Source organism: Protomyctophum parallelum (genome assembly GCF_964188405.1).
Source record: "Protomyctophum parallelum genome assembly, chromosome: 21".
NCBI classification, from domain to species: Eukaryota; Metazoa; Chordata; class Actinopteri; order Myctophiformes; family Myctophidae; genus Protomyctophum; species Protomyctophum parallelum.
In genome coordinates this window covers 22090961-22109617 of record NC_139713.1, presented here as the reverse complement: position 1 = coordinate 22109617, position 18657 = coordinate 22090961, and the positions used below count along the sequence as shown (strand labels likewise).

The 18657-nt window shown below is 41.9% G+C and overlaps 1 protein-coding gene across 5 annotated transcripts in view; it reads left to right on the top strand.

Annotated features, from left to right (window-relative positions):
* The first annotated feature begins 2148 nt into the window (after positions 1-2148).
* The window catches only part of sfswap (splicing factor SWAP), a 111054-nt gene continuing 94545 nt past the window's right edge, over positions 2149-18657 (top strand). The window contains exons 1-7 of one of the 5 annotated variants that reach the window (XM_083793680.1): positions 2376-3314; positions 3360-3895; positions 4339-4502; positions 6662-6787; positions 9187-9269; positions 15225-15447; positions 17958-18055. In XM_083793680.1, coding sequence (XP_083649806.1) covers positions 3867-3895; positions 4339-4502; positions 6662-6787; positions 9187-9269; positions 15225-15447; positions 17958-18055 — 723 coding nt within the window. In that variant the 5' untranslated portion in view covers positions 2376-3314; positions 3360-3866. Of the gene's footprint in view, positions 3896-4338; positions 4503-6661; positions 6788-9186; positions 9270-15224; positions 15448-17957; positions 18056-18657 lie in introns of all 5 variants that reach the window. The other 4 variants (XM_083793679.1, XM_083793677.1, XM_083793676.1 and 1 more) reach the window with 4 other exon arrangements.

The following is an 18657-nucleotide window of genomic DNA, read 5'->3' as shown; positions in this document are numbered from 1 at the left end:
TCCTCATTATCTAGTTTAGATTTTCAGGGGGCGGCGGTAGGCCTATACCATGTCAACATAAGTTTAATTATGAGTCATGACACCACATCAAAATAAAATATTTCCAACATATTTGTATTTCCCGTAATACGTAACCTTATTTTTTCATCTTATTTTGAAATATTTTCTTTCACATTGTAATGACCACTGGACTCGGAGCAATAACACACCTATCTCCCAGACTCCCTTCCCAGTCAGAGTTTATAGTTTAAATTAATGTAGAATTATGTGCAGGATGTCATTTGCATATATACAAATGTGACGATACTTAATTTAACTATTTTTTAGACAGAGACATGGCCAAAAGCATGTCTGGTGGCCCCCAGCCAATAACATTGAGAACTCCTGCTCTAGCTGATCCACTCCCCAAATCTTCCTCACTGATTTACCACTGATCCGACTGTCATTGGTCCGACAACCTACTGTACCTCATTCTTGGCTGGGTCGGGCTCAAATTATTAGGCCTGATGTGTCACCAGTGGTGTAGTGCAGTTATGACCCTTGTTGTGTTATCTAAATTACATTCATAATTAAAAACGGTGGGTAATCTAAAGGTCAGAGGTCAAAAGTCAGAACACGAAAGTTGTTCGGCTTGAGGAGACACGTGTATCGAAGTTTTATTGTTGACAGTCAAACAGTTCGTGACGTGAGCTATGCCTGTTCAATGTTTGCATTTTCAATTGAGTGCTATAGCGCCACCCTTTGGCCAATGGTTGTGGGCTTCATGTCGTCACCGTTTGGCATAGCCTTGTACCATATTGCCAAGTTTCGTGAAAACTGACTGCACGGTTATGCCAGAACTGCAATATTTGGCGGAATAAGAAGAAAACATAGGCCCTTCGAGGTTGATCCCTTAATAAAACCGTGAATAAGAAGAAAGAAATATGAAAAACACCATACATGTAGAAATGTAAACAGAAAAGATAGAAATCCAAATAATATAACCTATAGACCTCCTTTAGGGCATTGAAATGAGCTGATCGGTTGGGAGTAGGCCTACTGTGTTTCCAAGTTGTTGAAATGTGAGAGCCTATATGGATCAACAGTGAGCTGAGCTTGTATTTCGGCTATTTATTTCCAAGCTGTGTCAGGCTCCTACTTGGACTCACCCCCCGAACCCACCTCACCCCTGCCCACTTTGACAGGCTGGGATGGCTTTAGGGTCGACGACAAAGTACAGCATCTTGCAATGGGTCTGGTCCACAAGATTCGATACATCACCAAGATACCCATGTAGCTACATGTCTAAATACTTCCTTAATGTAAACAAAGTCCACACCCACAACACCAGAGGGAGTGCAACAAACCATGTACAACCCAGATTCGGCACAAACAAGGGACTAAATTATTTTCGCTCCTATGCCACCAAAATGTGGAACACCCTACCAACAGTCATTAAGACATGTGAATCCCTTGACTCCTTCAAAACCGCTCTCAAAGGGCACAGGCTACGGACGGCTGCAATTCGAAACTGGCCCCCGTAAAATCTGAATCCCCCCACCGCCCCGCCCCCCTCCTTTTCCCCTCACTGTATATGTTTCTTTTCCCTTTTTGCTTCCTTTATGATGAATTCCTGTTCTGTTCTTTAACTATATTATATAAGTGTCTATTTGTACGTCTCTAAATGTTTTGATGAATTGAACAAGGTGGACCCTGTTGTAAACAAGTGTAATGCTTAATTGGGTCGTCCACTCACAGTTAACAGTCTTTGTATTGACGTTGTGCTTGAAATGTACTGTAATTCTACAAACTGTTAATAAATATTTCAATCAATCAATCAATGGGTGCTCACTCAGTCGATTATTTTGGGTTTGTTTTCGTAGACCTGATCGCTTGTTTCTCTTGCGAACCTGGCAACGCATTAGTAGTGTATAGTCTCATTCCTGCAAGTTTCAGAACAGCATATTCGACAGAATCTCAAAAACCTTATGTGGACAGAAATCTGCCTTATAGCATCAAATGAAAAAGAAGCATATACATACATTGTGATTAAATATACAATATTTTGTATGGGTGAAAACACGCCTGAAAACAAAACATGCACTTTATAGATGATATCACCTAACTGCGTATTCAAATCAACATCACACTTACTTACTTGCTGTTCAACATGGCTGCTGGTGTTCGCTAGAATATTTTGGTTTGGCAAGGAATATTACGGATTTCTCACCCTTTTTTTGGATGTCTAAGCTGTTGTATTCCCTAGAGGAAATATTTCACTCCACCGTCGGTACTTATTTGTCACGCGAGTTTCTTTTCGTTTCCCCAAACACGCCGGGATGTATCGTCGCGGAGCGGGAAAGAGGGACCACAACAACAAACCGGCCAAGAAGGACGTGAGCGACAGTGATAAATATGCCGACCTCTTGGTGTTCGGCTATGCCTGCAAGGTGTTCAGAGACAACGAAAAGGCTCTGTTCCACGAGCAAGGCAAACATCTCATCCCATGGATGGGGGACAAGAACATCATGATTGATAGGTCGGTTGAACAAACTTAAAAAGGAATCGTTATCTAACCCAAGTGTTGCCTTTTTGAAGGGATCCAAAAGAATTCCACGCCGAGTTATAGTTTCGCAGAAGGAGAAACAATAAAGGCCTTGGAAATCATAGCCTATATTTGCGGCCGACGACGAATATCTTTTCCATAGCCAACTAACTGGTGCGTTCGGAAATGCGTACCGGGAGCGCACTCGCCTATTAGTTTGCATTGCACAGTGCGCTCAGTGCGCTATTTCCGAACGCGCCCAACATGTCCTGGATGTGACGAACATGAATTACAAACAAAGCGCTAATATATATATACTCTCAGACCATCATGCTAAGATGCACGTTGCCACGTTCCTCATAATAACTCCAGCCATGCTGGCTATGATGTAATGTTGAATAATGATCTGCCACTGCCACCCGATTGTCATTTCAGTCTGGATGTGGCCAGAAATGGGCATAGCCTACTAGTTTGTTGTTTCCTTCTGTTATGTTTATGTTAGCCTTGAAAAGGGGACTTGCATCTTGGCATGGCGTCTTGGAAGAATTTCCTCTGGAATCTTTAGCCCTAACATTACAGCAGCGTGCTGTACAGGGAGTATGCTTGTTGATATAAAAGCAACGTCTAAGACCAGAGCAAATTCTCTAAATCTTAAAGCCTCACTATGTAACCTTTTTCAATGTAAAATTGTCAAATCTTTATGGTAGATTAAAGATTATTCAATTTATATAATTGAGGTGGTTGTATATTTGTCTCCCTGCTCTTCTGAGACATTTAGATGGTATGAAAGGTCATGTCTCATCTAGACACAGGATCTGTTCATCCCCCGGATAAGCAGGACGGCTCTATTGGCTCAATGGTAAAGAAGCTGTTGCTCAGGGAACCGGGTTCAAATCCGGTGTAGCAGAGGAAAGTTACATAGTGCTGCTTTTAAGTCTTAATAATGCAGATAAGGTGGCTCAGTGTGAGAGTTGAATGGAAAGCCTCTCAGCTCCCTGTAGGTATTGGTGCAGTGCCCGGCATACTGCCCTGTTGTCACATGAACAAAAAAAGCTGCCACCCTTTTGAAAATACACCCTTCTTAATTCACTCTACTGGAGGGGATTGGTTCCTTCAAAGCCTGTTCGCCCGAGCCACCTGCATCCGCATTGACCTGACTCCTGTTTTGTTTGTGCAGCTTATGTTATCTGTGTCTCTATCACATAACCCCAGTTCTTTCCCCCAGCAAAGGTAGGCTAAGGGGTCCTGACGGACCCCGAATGCCAAACCCAGCACCCCCAATTCTTTCTCTCCATGAAGAAAGTGGGACGAAAAGGTGGCGTAGAGGAACGAACGCAGGAAAATGTCGTCCGTTTGGGTTCTTACGGATAGGTATTTATGTGCTCGGGTTTGTGTGAATGTAACTCTTTTTGCAGATGTAGAAGTAATGATGTTTTGGGGGGGCAATTGAACCCTGTAAGGTAAGAGGCGAGTTGCTTTCTTTTTTTGCTTTTTGTCGATTTTTAGGGTTCTCAATTTGTTAGGAACTCGTGAGAAAAAAGAATGAAACAGCACCTGTAAACAATCTAGGCAACTTAGTATTTTGTATTAGTCCTGTTCAGGAAGTTGTTATGCTGCCCAGTGTCTTTTCTACTATATGTCTACTTTCCCTCATGGCAGAAACATGACTGAGGTAGAACATTTCTTTGTTGTTTAAAAACTCTTGGTTTTTTAGGTTTACTCCCTCAATGTGGTAAGTAAGTAGGTCCTTGTGTGTTGTGTGTAGAGAACACTCCGTCAGCTTCTAGTGTCTAATCCTTGTGTTCATCCAACAGATACGATGGCCGTGGTCACTTACACGACCTCTCAGATTATGACAGTGGGTCATGGAACTTGTCATACCAGCTGTCAGAAGAGGAGGACAGGATCGAGGCACTTTGTGATGAGGAGAGATACCTGGCTATGCACGCTGACCTTCTGGACGAAGAGGCCAGACAAGGTTGGCAGTACTTGGAGTTGGCAGGCTGTTTTATCCCATTTTGACCTGAGATCAGATTCTCAGTTTTCTGAAAAAGCTGTTTCTATGTCAGTCGTTTGTTCGATTTTTCAAAAATAGCAGACCTACAATCTCGTAGCACGCCACTCGGTGGCGCGCTACGAGAAGGGTGTATTTTCAAAAGGGTGGCAGCTTTTTTTCTATTGTTCATGTGACAACAGGGCAGTATTGGCACTGCACCAATACCTACAGGGAGCTGAGACGCTTTCCATTCAACTCTCACACTGAGCCACCTTATCTGCATTATTAAGATATAGAGCCGACCTGCTTATCCGGGGGATGAACAGATCCTTTGTCTAGATGAGACTTGAGACATGACCTTTCATACCATATGAATGTCTCAGAAGAGCAGGGAGACAAATATACAACCACCTCAATTATATAAATTGAATACTCTTTACTCTACCATAAAGATTTGACAATTTTACATGGGAGATCTGTCTTAAATAAATCAAGTCAAAATATTGTGAAATCACTGACTGTATAGTGTATACAACAGAAATCTGTCCACCACACCACAGAACATGCGCATTCACGTGTCCTGACTCCTGAGAATTGTGTAATTGCCATTCATATCAGACATGGTTACAGTGAGAATTCTGATTCTGAGACTAAGTTAGAGCAAAATAGAGAGTACAAGGTATGTAATCACACATTTCTTAACCACCAGTGACTTTTGTTACCTTCAAATCCGATGGGAAGCAGCCACAAATCACAAAGAAGGAATATACGCCCTCTAAAAAGCCTTGAGACTTTTGAGTGGTGCAACCACTCCTACAACCATCAATGTCCGTCCGTCCTTCTGTCTGTCTGTCTGTCTGTCTGTCTGTCTTTCTCCGTATGTTTAGGGTACCAACAGGGGGGGCTGTTGCACCACTCACTTCAGACGGGTCTGATTTTCTTTGTAGTCCGGCAATCGAGAAAGTGGGAAATTTGGTATATACCGGTAGTCTTTTTTTATTGGCCTAAAATATTGTCTATATTCTATAACATACATTCATGAATCCACTTGCTGTTTATACAGTATGTGATCCTACCATTAACATCCTATAAGGCAAGATTTTCACATTTTCATTATGCTTTATATAGCATTAGCATGTGAAAATATGGGGTTTCCATGATTCTGAATCCATTCCAAGCATTAGTTTTGCACAAATTAAAACACTCCTTGGGCTACAAACGGCCATAGCCCAAAATGTGCTGACCTCATCACATCTCATCACATTTTTGAAGACGGCTATGGCCGTTTTTAGCGAGTGTTTTTTTGTGCAAAACTGAATCCCGGATTGGGCCTTTAACCCATTTTGGGCGCGAACCCCTTTTGGTGTTGGCATTATGTTATGCTTTATCTATTGAAAAATAGCAGATCTACAAGCTCATAGCGCGCCACCGAGCTTGTAGGTCTGCTATTTTTGAAAAATCGAAGAACGACTGACATAGAAACATAGCTTTTTCAGAAAACTGTCAGGATGTAGAAGACATCCTGACAATTGCGTGAGAGAGTCTAGCGTGTTTTGATTTGTATTGTCGCTCGCACACATAATTCATTCATCCCCAACCTGGTTTGCCCTTGAATGTGGTACGCTTGACCCCATTCACTCAGGCTGTGTCAATTGGAAGGAAAGCAGAGAAACATTAGAAATATTAATGGTGCTTGCCTGCTTGGTAGAATTGTGTCCTTGCTTGATAGACTTTGTCATGAATTTCAATTGAAACGGGGTTGTGTCTGAGGAGAAGTAGTAGCCATTATGTTTTCAGTTGTCCATTTAGAATAGAATAGATCCAGAGTCATTATGCAAAACATGTATTGCATTTGCATGAGCTATGATTATCATCCTAAAGAATGTGAATTAACGTGATGAATATCTTTATAGGTGAGATGTTCACGGCTTCAAGCTAGCTGTATTATTACTTATTTTTTTAAAGATTTATTTGAGCTTTCTGCACCTAGGCAGGCTCAGTAGCCTAGGTGCCAAGACAGTTGGGCTAACCGCCCAGGCCTATAGCTGTATTATTTGAATGATACTGAACTAAATGTCTGTTACATGAAATTATGAATGTCGTTGAGGTTGATAATCATTTTTCTTTGCGTTTCTCATCAGAGGAAGAGTACAAGCGTCTGAGTGAAGCGCTAGCTGATGAAGGCACCTATAACGCAGTGGCCTTCAAATACAGCGCTGAATATTATGACCCCACCCAGCCCACTGAGGATGAGGACAGGGAGCATGGTGAGAACACACACACACACACACACACACACACACACACACACACACACACACACACACACTGTCATGTACTGTACCTGACGAAGGCTGTATCTGGTCAAAACGTTTTTCAACAATACATTGACTTGTTTGGGAGCATTCAACAGAGTGTGATGTGGGAATATGTATATATACATTATAAAAGAGATTGTGGGTAGGTACCCTCACAAAAAACATGCAGTAATCCCGGTCTCTAAACTGCCTCCCCCTGGCACGCGCTACGTCCAACCAGGGAAACTCCCCCTGTCAGGTGTAAAGGAGCAACTTGGACACTCGGGCATGAAAGAAGCATGAGTTCAAGTCCGTTGCTCTCCCCATGTCCCCCATATATGGGGACTACTGTAGGTTGGCGGAGGGTGTGTAGAGCCCAGGACCACATTAGATAATTGACACAGGGGTGAAAAATGGGTTTCAAAATCGTGGGATAAAAATTTGAAAAATAAATAAATAAAAGAGATTGTGATTTGTGACAGAGATTGCTCCCTATTACAGCTCACAAAGCCAGGTCATAATAACAAAGTGAAAGGAGAAGTCAAAGACCGCAACACTAATAAAAGCGTACAAACAAAATTTGCCACCAAATAATTTATTACAAACAAAACATAATATAACATTACCTGGCATACTGAGGGTTGGATTACAAAAGTACGAATGTCCTCCCTCCCTCCATGTTTCTGTCTGTCTGGGTCATGTGATGTGCTGACAAGGGCAATGGGAAGGGATATAATATTATTATTCAATTGTATTTATTGGATATAATAAAGGACTGTCCATCATTAGTGTGGTTACCCAAAGGGCAAACAGACTATAGTTATTGTCACACTTTTTTAGACACCTGGGGTGCTGATAAAACCACAGGACCAGGCCCATATATTGGAGCAGTCACTGCAACAGCCTAGACTGCATGTCCACGTCACATGTCCCCCCCCCCCCCCCCCTTCTCTCCATGTCCCATGTCCCCCTTCTCTCTGACTAGCCAAGCCGTTCATCACTCAGCCTGCCAGCATCTCCACTAGCCAGCATGTGCACACATTGTCAGCTGGAGTTTTACCTGTGTATCCGCAGCTTTAAATTATAGATGGTGGCAATGTGTAGCCAGTGCTCACTGCTCACATAGCTATGCAGTCTAGGTGTCCCACTGTCCCTAGGAGATGGTAACTTAGTTACTTACACCTTACACCCCTACTGGGGTATAGGCCGTCGACAAGGGACCTCCAGAGTTCTTGGTCACTGGTGTTCTTTTCTATCGGAGACCAGGTGTTTCCCAGTCTCCTGGAGATGGTTTAATAGCGAGACGTTTACTCACCTGACTGAGCTTCAGCATGGTTCAGCTGTAAAGAATTAAGTAGATATACCGGTACTGTACATTTTTGTGATAAGAAATAACACAGGATGTCATGAAATAAAAATAACATGGATAACAATTAGGGATTTGTTTATTTAGACAGGACAGAGCATTAATGAACAGTACATATTTGGGTAATGTAAATACACCAGATTTAGCAGTGAAGTACATGTAAATGACAGGTACAGTACAGTACAATCATTGTGGCTCTGACAGTTGCAGGGAAAACAAAACAATATGTCAGTACATTCCTATTCTGATCTAAATTGAAAGCCCGGAAGATACAAGTCGTTTTCTTTTTCTCACTAGAAGCCTTATTCAATGGATGGATCTACAGAATGACCTGGCCAAATGTCAGGCACCAGATTAAAGTAGCGTAATCAAACTGCACCTATTAAGCATAATGAGGTCGCAAAGAAAATGGCAGCGTTGCTCCACAGCTGGCACGTCATATGTACGATAAATGGCTGTGCCGTCTGCATTCGTTTGCAGACTCCACAGTGATGCACTGAAATAAATGTTTGTCTCGTTCTGGTTAACCTTTCACACAAACAGATGTTGGATGAAGGAAAGAAAGTGTTTGTTTTGTGGTACTGCATAAATATATATACAGTATATTATGTTGTTTGAACAACTAGGCTATGTTACGGGGTCTGACTAACTAAAAGTGAAACTTTTTTAATGCTGCTGGCTGTTTGGCTAGAGCAGCTGGTGATCACTGTTTTTTTTTTTTTTTCTTTTTTTTTTCTTTTTTGCGGCTTACGCCTTTTATTGATTTTTGAAGGGACAGACAGTAGGCTGACAGGAAACGGGAGAGAGATGGGGGGGATGACATGCAGTAAAGGCCGTGTCGGGTCCGGGAGTCGAACCCGCGGCACACTGCGACTGGATTACCAGTCCGGTGCCCAGACCGTTACGCTACGGCCTGGGCCATCACTGTTTGTTTGTTATGAACAACTGCGGGGTGAATTTCACACTTTTGTTCTCTTTATTCTTACTCTCACCAAATGCACAGCAGAAGAAGGAGCAGAGCAGGAGGACAGCGAGGAACCCTATGTAGCTCCACCAGGACTGGCCATCCCTCCTGACGTTGAACTGGTGAGTGGTGGTGTTGGCGTCTTATTGATGTCTGCTTTTTAGATATCTGCATTTCTAGCTCCTGTGGAGGTCGAACTGGTCTGCAGCTTGCAAGACTAAAGTGCGCTACATGAAGCAGAGCTTCATGGGTGCTTCCAACAAACTATGACAATCTCATAGAATTCATTTATATAATTATGCAGGTGTTTTCAATAACCATTTTCATTTGCTAATTAATAAAATAAAGAAATCACACAGTGCATAACGACAGGTTGAACGTTGGGGATGGGCTATAGATACCGCAGACTTTCTTTACTATCCGATACCAGGTAATACCAAGGCTATGAGATCGCCTATATATCTATGTCCACATAGTTGAAATATATAAGAGAATAAGATTGTGACCAACGACCTTCAGAATCGGAAATGAATACTTGTGTTCCATACATAGAACTGTGTAATTTGTAGCTTTATCATTTTAAAACACTGAATGAGCTGATACAGTATGTAACATAGCATGTAAGTGGCATTGGTGGATACTAAAATGTTAAACATCTTAAACTTCACTTAAAAATCGAGTGGTGTTACTAGTACTACTGGTGCTGTTTCACTATTCATGTATGAACCGACAGCTTGTAGATTTGCTCTAAATGAAAAAAGCACAACGTGTGCTGCTAACATATAGAGATTGCCTCTGTCTAGTAATATCATCCTCATCTTTTATTGTAAGCAGTTTAGCTGTCTAATCCAGTTTGATATATCTGGGGGTGTCTCAAGGGAATCTATTTTTGTGGTAAATGTATAGACGAATGCCCTCTGTGTAACGCAAAAATGACAAGATTGATTGGGAAATGTGAATGTAATTGCTCCTGCAATATGTTTCTTTACAAAAAAAGAAAACTGCACCAGAAATGAGAGTATTAATTATTCATCAACAGCAGATGGCATATGCAAAGTAACAAGTATGTGATAAATATACATACATTTTCAGGAGGCTTTCTTGTTTCCCTGAAATTCTGCTTTGTAGATTTAAAAGTAATTGAAAATGCATCAAACCTGTCCCAGGTCATTAAGGCCAGCAGTTTCAACCATCACTTGGTTAGTTTGTGTGCAGTGGAGCTACAGGCCTTGTATCAGACAATCGTCTCTCTAGATGTAGGCAGTCTAGAGATGATACTGCCTGACCAACCATGTTTTCCACTTTCATCTTCCCACTGTATGCATGAGAAGAAGCCATACTCGTATACTATGCTGACTTGAAATATGGGGTATGGGGTATAGGTTATCCCATCTCCATTCCATATTAAATATTTAATGTCTGTTATTTAATATGAAATACTCATGTATATGCATGCTACTCACCTTTGTTGTATAATTTCAGAATATTAATATTATCAATTTTAGTCTTGTATCATTTTCTGTCAGTGTTCACCCAGCCTAAATTGACATTGGTGCAATTAGACAAATCTAGTTAGCTTGGATTGATGGCCCACACAGCTGCACACTCTATGCAGTTGAACGAAGGAGGTGTAATAAATCACACACAAAATACAAAGACAATTATGCACCTATAATATGATTTAGATGAAGCTCTTACAATTAAGGTTTTTATTTGCGATGTTCATACCATATCACTTGTACATACACTATGTACATACACTATATATTACATTAACATAACAAAAAAGGATTTGTAGGTTATTGTTCATGCATTATTTTATCTCTGCAGAATTCCCTAAAAAAGTTGCACACGGGTCCGTCTCGGGCTGGGTGTTATTGGCAATTCAACAATAATTTGGGAATGACTATCGATATATTTGTCTAGTGTCTCTGTTTTTCATTTTCTCATCATGACAGCAGCAATAGTCATCCCAACATTATCGTCTGTATGTATTTGGTCAAAGTTCTAATATTCATATTACGGTAGATTTAGTCTACTGTGGATCATGACGGTATTACTGTTGACTGACTGACACTGCCATCATTAGGGCCCTGCCCCAAACGACAACAATACAAATGGATGGTCAGTCTGAACAGACACATCTAGAGCTGATTTGAAATGTATCAATAGTGTTCACAAAGCTTAAGTCTCATGGGAAGAGATGCTAATTCAACCTGACTCCTAGCGTTGTAAGCACAGAGGAGGTCATTAAAATCCCCTTCCCAGTGGATAAAACCCCTATTAACATCTGTTTTGTTTTTTGTCACGTAGTCGGAAAGGCTGCAAATTGGCATTCATTCCTGGGACAAATGATTCTGCAGTCACAGTATTTATTGGCCAACCTAATGTTCCCTTTTATGACACAAGAGAGATTCTCCTGATGAAGGGGAAGTAGAAGAAATAAGGACCAAGGAATCTACTAAGTGTATGCACTGTATACACACCTATACAGTGCATACGTATTTCACTAGTATTTGCCCGCAGAATAGATGTGTGAACTGGGAAAAACGATTTACAAGCGTGGTGTGTCAGAGATTACAGTATGCTGTAATATTTATTTTCAATCCAAAGTAAAAGAGAATTTGTTGGAAGTAATTAAATGGCTCTGCAAATCCCCCAGCCCCATGACTTTCCATCATAATTGCAAGCAATCCCACAACAATTATTGTCATCGGTTTGGATAGTTGTAATAATGCTTCTGGGGTGGGGGGGAGAGACTTTCAGAAACTTTACAAATGTGCTTGTTTTTTACAGTCTTTGGAATGCACTAATTTCTGATGAATGCAGCAGACAATATCCTTTTAGTTGTAATGGTGGATACAGTTCCTGACTGTTGTCATTGAAGTTCTGTCCCCATGATCTGGTCGATTCTGGTGCATTTGTGATGTTGAGCGTGGCACACCAGAAGAAAGAAGGAAAAAAAAGGCAATAGGGCATATTCTTGACTTCTACTGGCAAAGAGAATAGAGTAAATTATTTGTGGAATTTCCCATGTTAAAGAAAATGCATACTTTATTCCTTGTCTAACATAAATGATTAATTTGAAAATGTAAAACAGTTTTTAAAGCAAATATGGACCTAAGAAAGTATGTATTTGCCCTAGGCGTCCTATGTAAAGTAATAGGGGCTCAGCATGAAACATGCCCAAATTAAATCAACCACCATAGAATAGGACAGAATTATGTGCCTAGAGCCATCTAGCACTAGCATCTAGTTAAAACACCCCAATTAGCAATCACTCTGACAAAACACTCCATTCGACAGAGTCTTAGAAAAAAAACAATACACGTGACACTTTCAAATCAAACATAAAACACACGAGTAGGAATTATTGCTCTATGCACCTGTATTTATAGCCTTGTCCAAAAACAACATCTGTAAAGGTTATCTACTATTCATGGTTTTTCATCTTGGTGAGAAATAATTTAGTTGAGTGTTGCTTCGCCCTCGCTAGGTACTTAACACATTTTGACCTGAGATCAGATTCTAAAAATGTCTTCTACATCCTGACAGTTTTCTGAAAAAGCTGTTTCTATGTCAGTGGTTCTTCGATTTTTCAAAAATAGCAGACCTACAAGCTATGAGCTTGTAGATCTGCTATTTTTCAATAGCTAAAGCACAACATAATGTTCCCGCCCAAAATGGGTTAATGTCAATGATTCATCATTGAAGGCACACAGTGGGAGCAATAATAATGGATCATTTCTGGTTCTGCTGATTTCCACCCTGTGTTTTTTGTAAGTGATTTCAACACTGAACGTTAGTGCCCCACATGAGAGTGCTTTTCACACACAGTGAGGAAATGACGTATGCTCTTATTATGAGGTCGCTGTTGTTCTTGAAGATGGAGTGCGGTGACTTTTTGAAAGCCCTGCGCCCGCCTCTTCTCCTACCAAATCACACCGTTTGCACAAATCTCCACGCAACTGTCATAATTACTGTGCAGTTTTCCATGAAATACCATGTTATTGTGCAACGTTTCATGGTGATGCAAATTACATCACATTTTAGGCCACTCCCCTTTCCACTGTGTGCACGCATGCACGCACGCACACACACACACACACACACACACACACACACACACACACACACACACACACACACACACACACACACACACACACACACACACACACACACACACACACACACACAGCGCAGCACAGCAGTATGGTACGATACAGTACAGTATTGTACAGCACAGTACAGTATGGTACAGCACAGTGTGCTACAGTAGAGTAGAGGGGAAAGTATTGCACAGTACAGTGCGGTACAGCATGTTATATTACAGTACCGTACCGGTACAGTATGTTACAGCATGGCACGCATTGGCACGGTCCAGTCCAGTATGCTACAGTATAGTACAGATAAAGACGACATTTTAACAAATACTGTACATTTACTATAACTAATAATAATAACTAGAATTTGACTCACTCACTCTAGCGCCACGCCACGTGATCCAGTGTGCCGTGCCGTAATGTACCATACTGTACTATGCTGTACCGTACCATACCGTACCGTACAGTACTGTACCAAATTGTACTGGACACGCCCACCAGTTCATTAAGTATGCCTGGTTTGTTTGGTGGGTGGTGATGGGTGGTGATCCACCTGAACTGAAGCCGCACCCACAGCTGTTGTTGTATGATAAAGGGGGAGGGGTGGATGATATTGTGATGTCACTATATCACTGTTTTCATTGGCATGTTTGACTGTCACAAGGTTTCAGCCTCCAGGAAGAAACCCTAAATACAAAGGGAAGACATCATTGCACTTAACAACCACACCAAGGGGTCTCAGTCTAATGAAGTACTGTCGCCTCATAAACAAAAATCACGGCACTCCATCTTTAACCGATTTAAACCGGGAAAGCATCTGTTATTTTAGATTTTAGCTACACTGTACATGGCAACATCCTTTTTTCTTCTTTTTTTCTTTCTTCGGATTTAGAACAGCATGGCACGAAGCGAGCTTGTATATCTGCTATGTTTGAACATCTTGAAAGTGTATAATTAAAATTTTCTTCTGGGGGTCCCTGGACAAAACATTCTCAGATGGGGGTCTGTGGCCAAATACATATGATTTTGGGGGTCCTTGGCACGGAAACGTCTGAGAACTACTGATTTAGAAGCCGGCATTTGTAGAATCAGCCTCAGGTCTTAGGGTTAAACGTATTGCCTTTGTATGAAAAAAATTTACACAAATTTGAGCATACTGGCCTAGTTGGTGTGCTAATATAATAATATTTTCAGTGTCGTGCCTTAAGCATTTTTGTTGAACCGCTGCAAAGTGCCAGTAAAAAGCCATTGTAATTGAGCTCTCTGTCTGTGTGTATGCAGTGTGTATGCCACTCAGAGGGTGTGAAAAAGCCACAACAGTGTGTAGGTGAATACAGACAGCCCTGGCTCAACTACCGCTATGCACATCTGTATCTTGATTATAACTGGTACAGAGACGATCTCCTGCAGACCTGTTTCCCTTATTTGGTTACACGCTGGTTGGTACACTAGAAATACATATTTTTCATAAGAAGCAGACAGAGTTCAGAATACTGTTACAGCTACATTTTATGAATATTAAAATGAGAACCTTTAATCAGAGTGCATAGAGAGTTAATCAATACTATGTACCGTCCCTCCTTAAACCGTGTGAATTCTTGAGAAACCCCAGTGGTATAGTATTAGTAAAAGATGTACAGTAAGTGTTAAAATGATATAGCACCAGCTACCCTCTGCCTCTTCCTACTTGGCTTCAGTATTTTCTTTAGTAAATCCCATATTTACAGTACAAAATGCCTGGCCCCCGACTCACTGATGCACATTAGGTATAATTTACCACTGAACGTGTAAAAATAGACCTTTGAGGGTTGCTGTTTTGCGGCCTTTTCCTATTCTGTTTCTCCTGATATCCAAGCCAGGCTTCTACATAGGTGTAACCCCTTTTCACTCATTGAATGAAGTATATAACAGATTCAGTGTATTAATTATTTTTAATCTATTTTCTGCTTTCTATTCTTGTCTTTCCTCCAGCCTGCAACAACGAAGACCCATGCCATCATTGAAAGGACAGCCAATTTTGTGTCTCAGCAGGGGGCTCAGTTTGAGATAGTGTTAAAAGCCAAGCAGTCTGGCAACTCCCAGTTTGACTTCCTGCGCTTCGACCATTACCTAAATCCTTACTACAGGCACATCTTGAAGGCCATGAAGGACGGTCGATACAACCCCGTCCCTGACAAGAAAGAACAGGCACAGGGTGAGTCTTACAACAGTCGCTACTGAATCTACGTACAACATTTTAGTTTGTAAATGTTTTGGCCCTTTTAATTATTTTCTATTAGGCAGTTTTTAACGTTCTTTTCCAACAAACAAACGATAACATAAAGAAGACCTAAAGGCCTTAAGACCATGCTGCTACGCTGAACTGCAACGTGGCCTAGGTGCTACTAGAGGAAAGGCCATAGGGTAATCGAACTGCAATGTGTCCTAGGTGGTACTAGTGGAAAGGCCATAGGGTCATCAAACTGCAACGTGTCCTAGGTGGTACTAGTGGAAAGGCCATAGGGTCATCAAACTGCAACGTGTCCTAGGTGGTACTAGTGGAAAGGCCATAGGGTCATCAAACTGCAATGTGTCCTAGGTGGTACTAGTGGAAAGGCCATAGGGTCATCAAACTGCAACGTGTCCTAAGGTGGTACTAGTGGAAAGGCCATAGGGTCATCAAACTGCAACGTGTCCTAGGTGGTACTAGTGGAAAGGCCATAGGGTCATCAAACTGCAACGTGTCCTAGGTGGTACTAGTGGAAAGGCCATAGGGTCATCAAACTGCAACGTGTCCTAGGTGGTACTAGTGGAAAGGCCATAGGGTCATCAAACTGCAATGTGTCCTAGGTGGTACTAGTGGAAAGGCCATAGGGTCATCAAACTGCAACGTGTCCTAAGGTGGTACTAGTGGAAAGGCCATAGGGTCATCAAACTGCAACGTGTCCTAGGTGGTACTAGTGGAAAGGCCATAGGGTCATCAAACTGCAACGTGTCCTAGGTGGTACTAGTGGAAAGGCCATAGGGTCATCAAACTGCAACGTGTCCTAAGGTGGTACTAGTCGAAAGGCCATAGGGTCATCAAACTGCAACGTGTCCTAAGGTGGTACTAGTGGAAAGGCCATAGGGTCATCAAACTGCAACGTGTCCTATAGGGCTGACCTTCGATCACGATCATTGATGATCGACGCTTATAAATTAGTTTCGATCGTCGACGCTTCGAAACCCAACGGGGGGGGGGGGGGGTGCGATGCGAGGTGCGCGATGCTAGCAGTGACTCTTTGGCTTAAACAATGATATAGCGGAGAGAAAGGAGTAAGGCATGCTTGGATTGGTCTCATTCATTTTAAACAATAAGCAACAACTGTTGCAGCCTTCATGAAAGCAGTGACGCACAAATAATTAGGCTTAATAAAACATCCGACCGTAACAAGTCAACTGCCTGACACAGGCATTACCTCTCAAATAAAAAATATATAGCCTATAATCCAGAAAATGTAGGGATTTAGCTTCTCTTCCGATTGAAACTCAGATGTGAAAACACCAAAAAAAGCACCACCCAACCGTAACATGAATGCAACTCTTAAATCAATCAACCCCTTCAGACCAGGCTCTGTCTTGGGGTCGAAAAGCGCGGTTTTCAGTTTCACCAGCTCCTGGAGCTCCAGCCCGTGCTAATGTGCGCCGCGGTCTACGCCGCTCTCAGACCCTTCCGACGAGGCTCTTTCTTGGGGTAGAAAAGTGCAAATTAGCGCGCCTGGAAGTCCCTCGGAGCCCTGTCCCATGCGTGAAATTTTTGCCGCTGATTTTTCGCCCCACTTGGACCATCCCGTATGTGATACGCCAATTTCTTGTCACATAGTTGACACACCACTTGTTCTTTGTTCTCCTTGCATATTCTAAAATGCAACCACACTTTAGATTTATTTTGTGGCGACACACAGTGTGTTGACTTCCTTGTTGTTACCACGAGTGAGGGGGAGAGGGGAGGAGGCGTTGCGGTGCTGCGAGGCGCGAGCATGGCTCGCGGACCAAATGGGGCCGTCTCGCGGACCAAAAGCGGCCGCTTTTTTTTAATGACTATTCGATTCAAAATTTAAAAATCGATTCCCGTGTGTATCGATTGAACGTCGATTAATCGATTTTTTGGGGTCAGCCCTAGTGTCCTAAGGTGCTACTAGAGGAAAGGTCATAGGGTCATCAAACTGCAACGTGTCCTAGGTGGTACTAGAGGAAAGGCCATAGGGTCGTCAAACTGCAACGTGTTTTCTAATCACTAGCTAGTTTGCTTGGCACCATTACAGAGTGAGGGTTCATCACAATGTTCCAAAGACCTAGGTTGAATAAACAATCAATCAATGTGTGAATGTGTGACTTGGCTATTGCTGGAGCCCCATGGCCCGATGAAGATCCACAGGATCGAAACGTTAACTTGTCAGACTAACAAATAAAGAAGTATTATTTTTGTACCATATATGGTGTGCGGGCTCCATCCATCTTTCAACTGAAGTCTCTTTAGCCCAGCACCCACCTGTTGATGTGCGTATTTTATGTCCTTTCTGAACGTGTGACCATCATACATGTAAAACATACCGGTACATATAAGAGGTGTGATAAATCAACAATCCTACAGAACAGAACATCATACTAAACGATGTTGTGGATCATTAACTTATCCGCTGATTATTCACGGCTCCCTTCTGTCTTTTCTGCCCCCCCCTGTAGAATCACAGTCTGATTCAGACGATGATGGTGACGGCAACTACCTTCATCCCAGCCTGTTTGCTCCGAAAAAGTGCTCCCGTCTGGAGGAGCTGATGAAGGTAAAGCAGCAGGATATGAACTTCTCTCCGAGGGCATTTAATGTTATTACTTCCAGTAAGCCTGCTCTTCTACTGAGCACAGTCTGAAAACCCCTGACTTATGTCCTGTCGACTGTGGTGAGAGCATTGTTATGAAACGGAGGCAGTGCAGTCTCCCTCCTATTACTACAGTCTATTATTACGACATTCCATTTCTGCTCCCAGCTGCCCTGTCAGGAAAGCCATTCATCTTTGCCAGTGCAGGAAGACAGGAATCCTGGAGTCTTTGTAGAGAAATGTAATGCACTCGTCTAAAGGCAGAGCCTGTATAACAATTATCTGCCATCTATAGAGACTATTCAGGCCACACTAATTTTCTATTAAGAATTCATATTGCATCTTTTATTGGGTTTTAGTACTCTAAATGTATCTATGGAATCTCTCTTCCATAGCGTTTATAAAGTAATTGCTAGCAGATCTGTGCTAAATGTTTGCGTTCACGTACATACAGTGTATTGCAATTTATGTACACTGATTTAGGGTCGAACATTTGTACCTTTTTATGTTAAATAATGAAGGAAGAACATCAAACTTTAAGTTCCTACCAACTACCATGTTTGTTT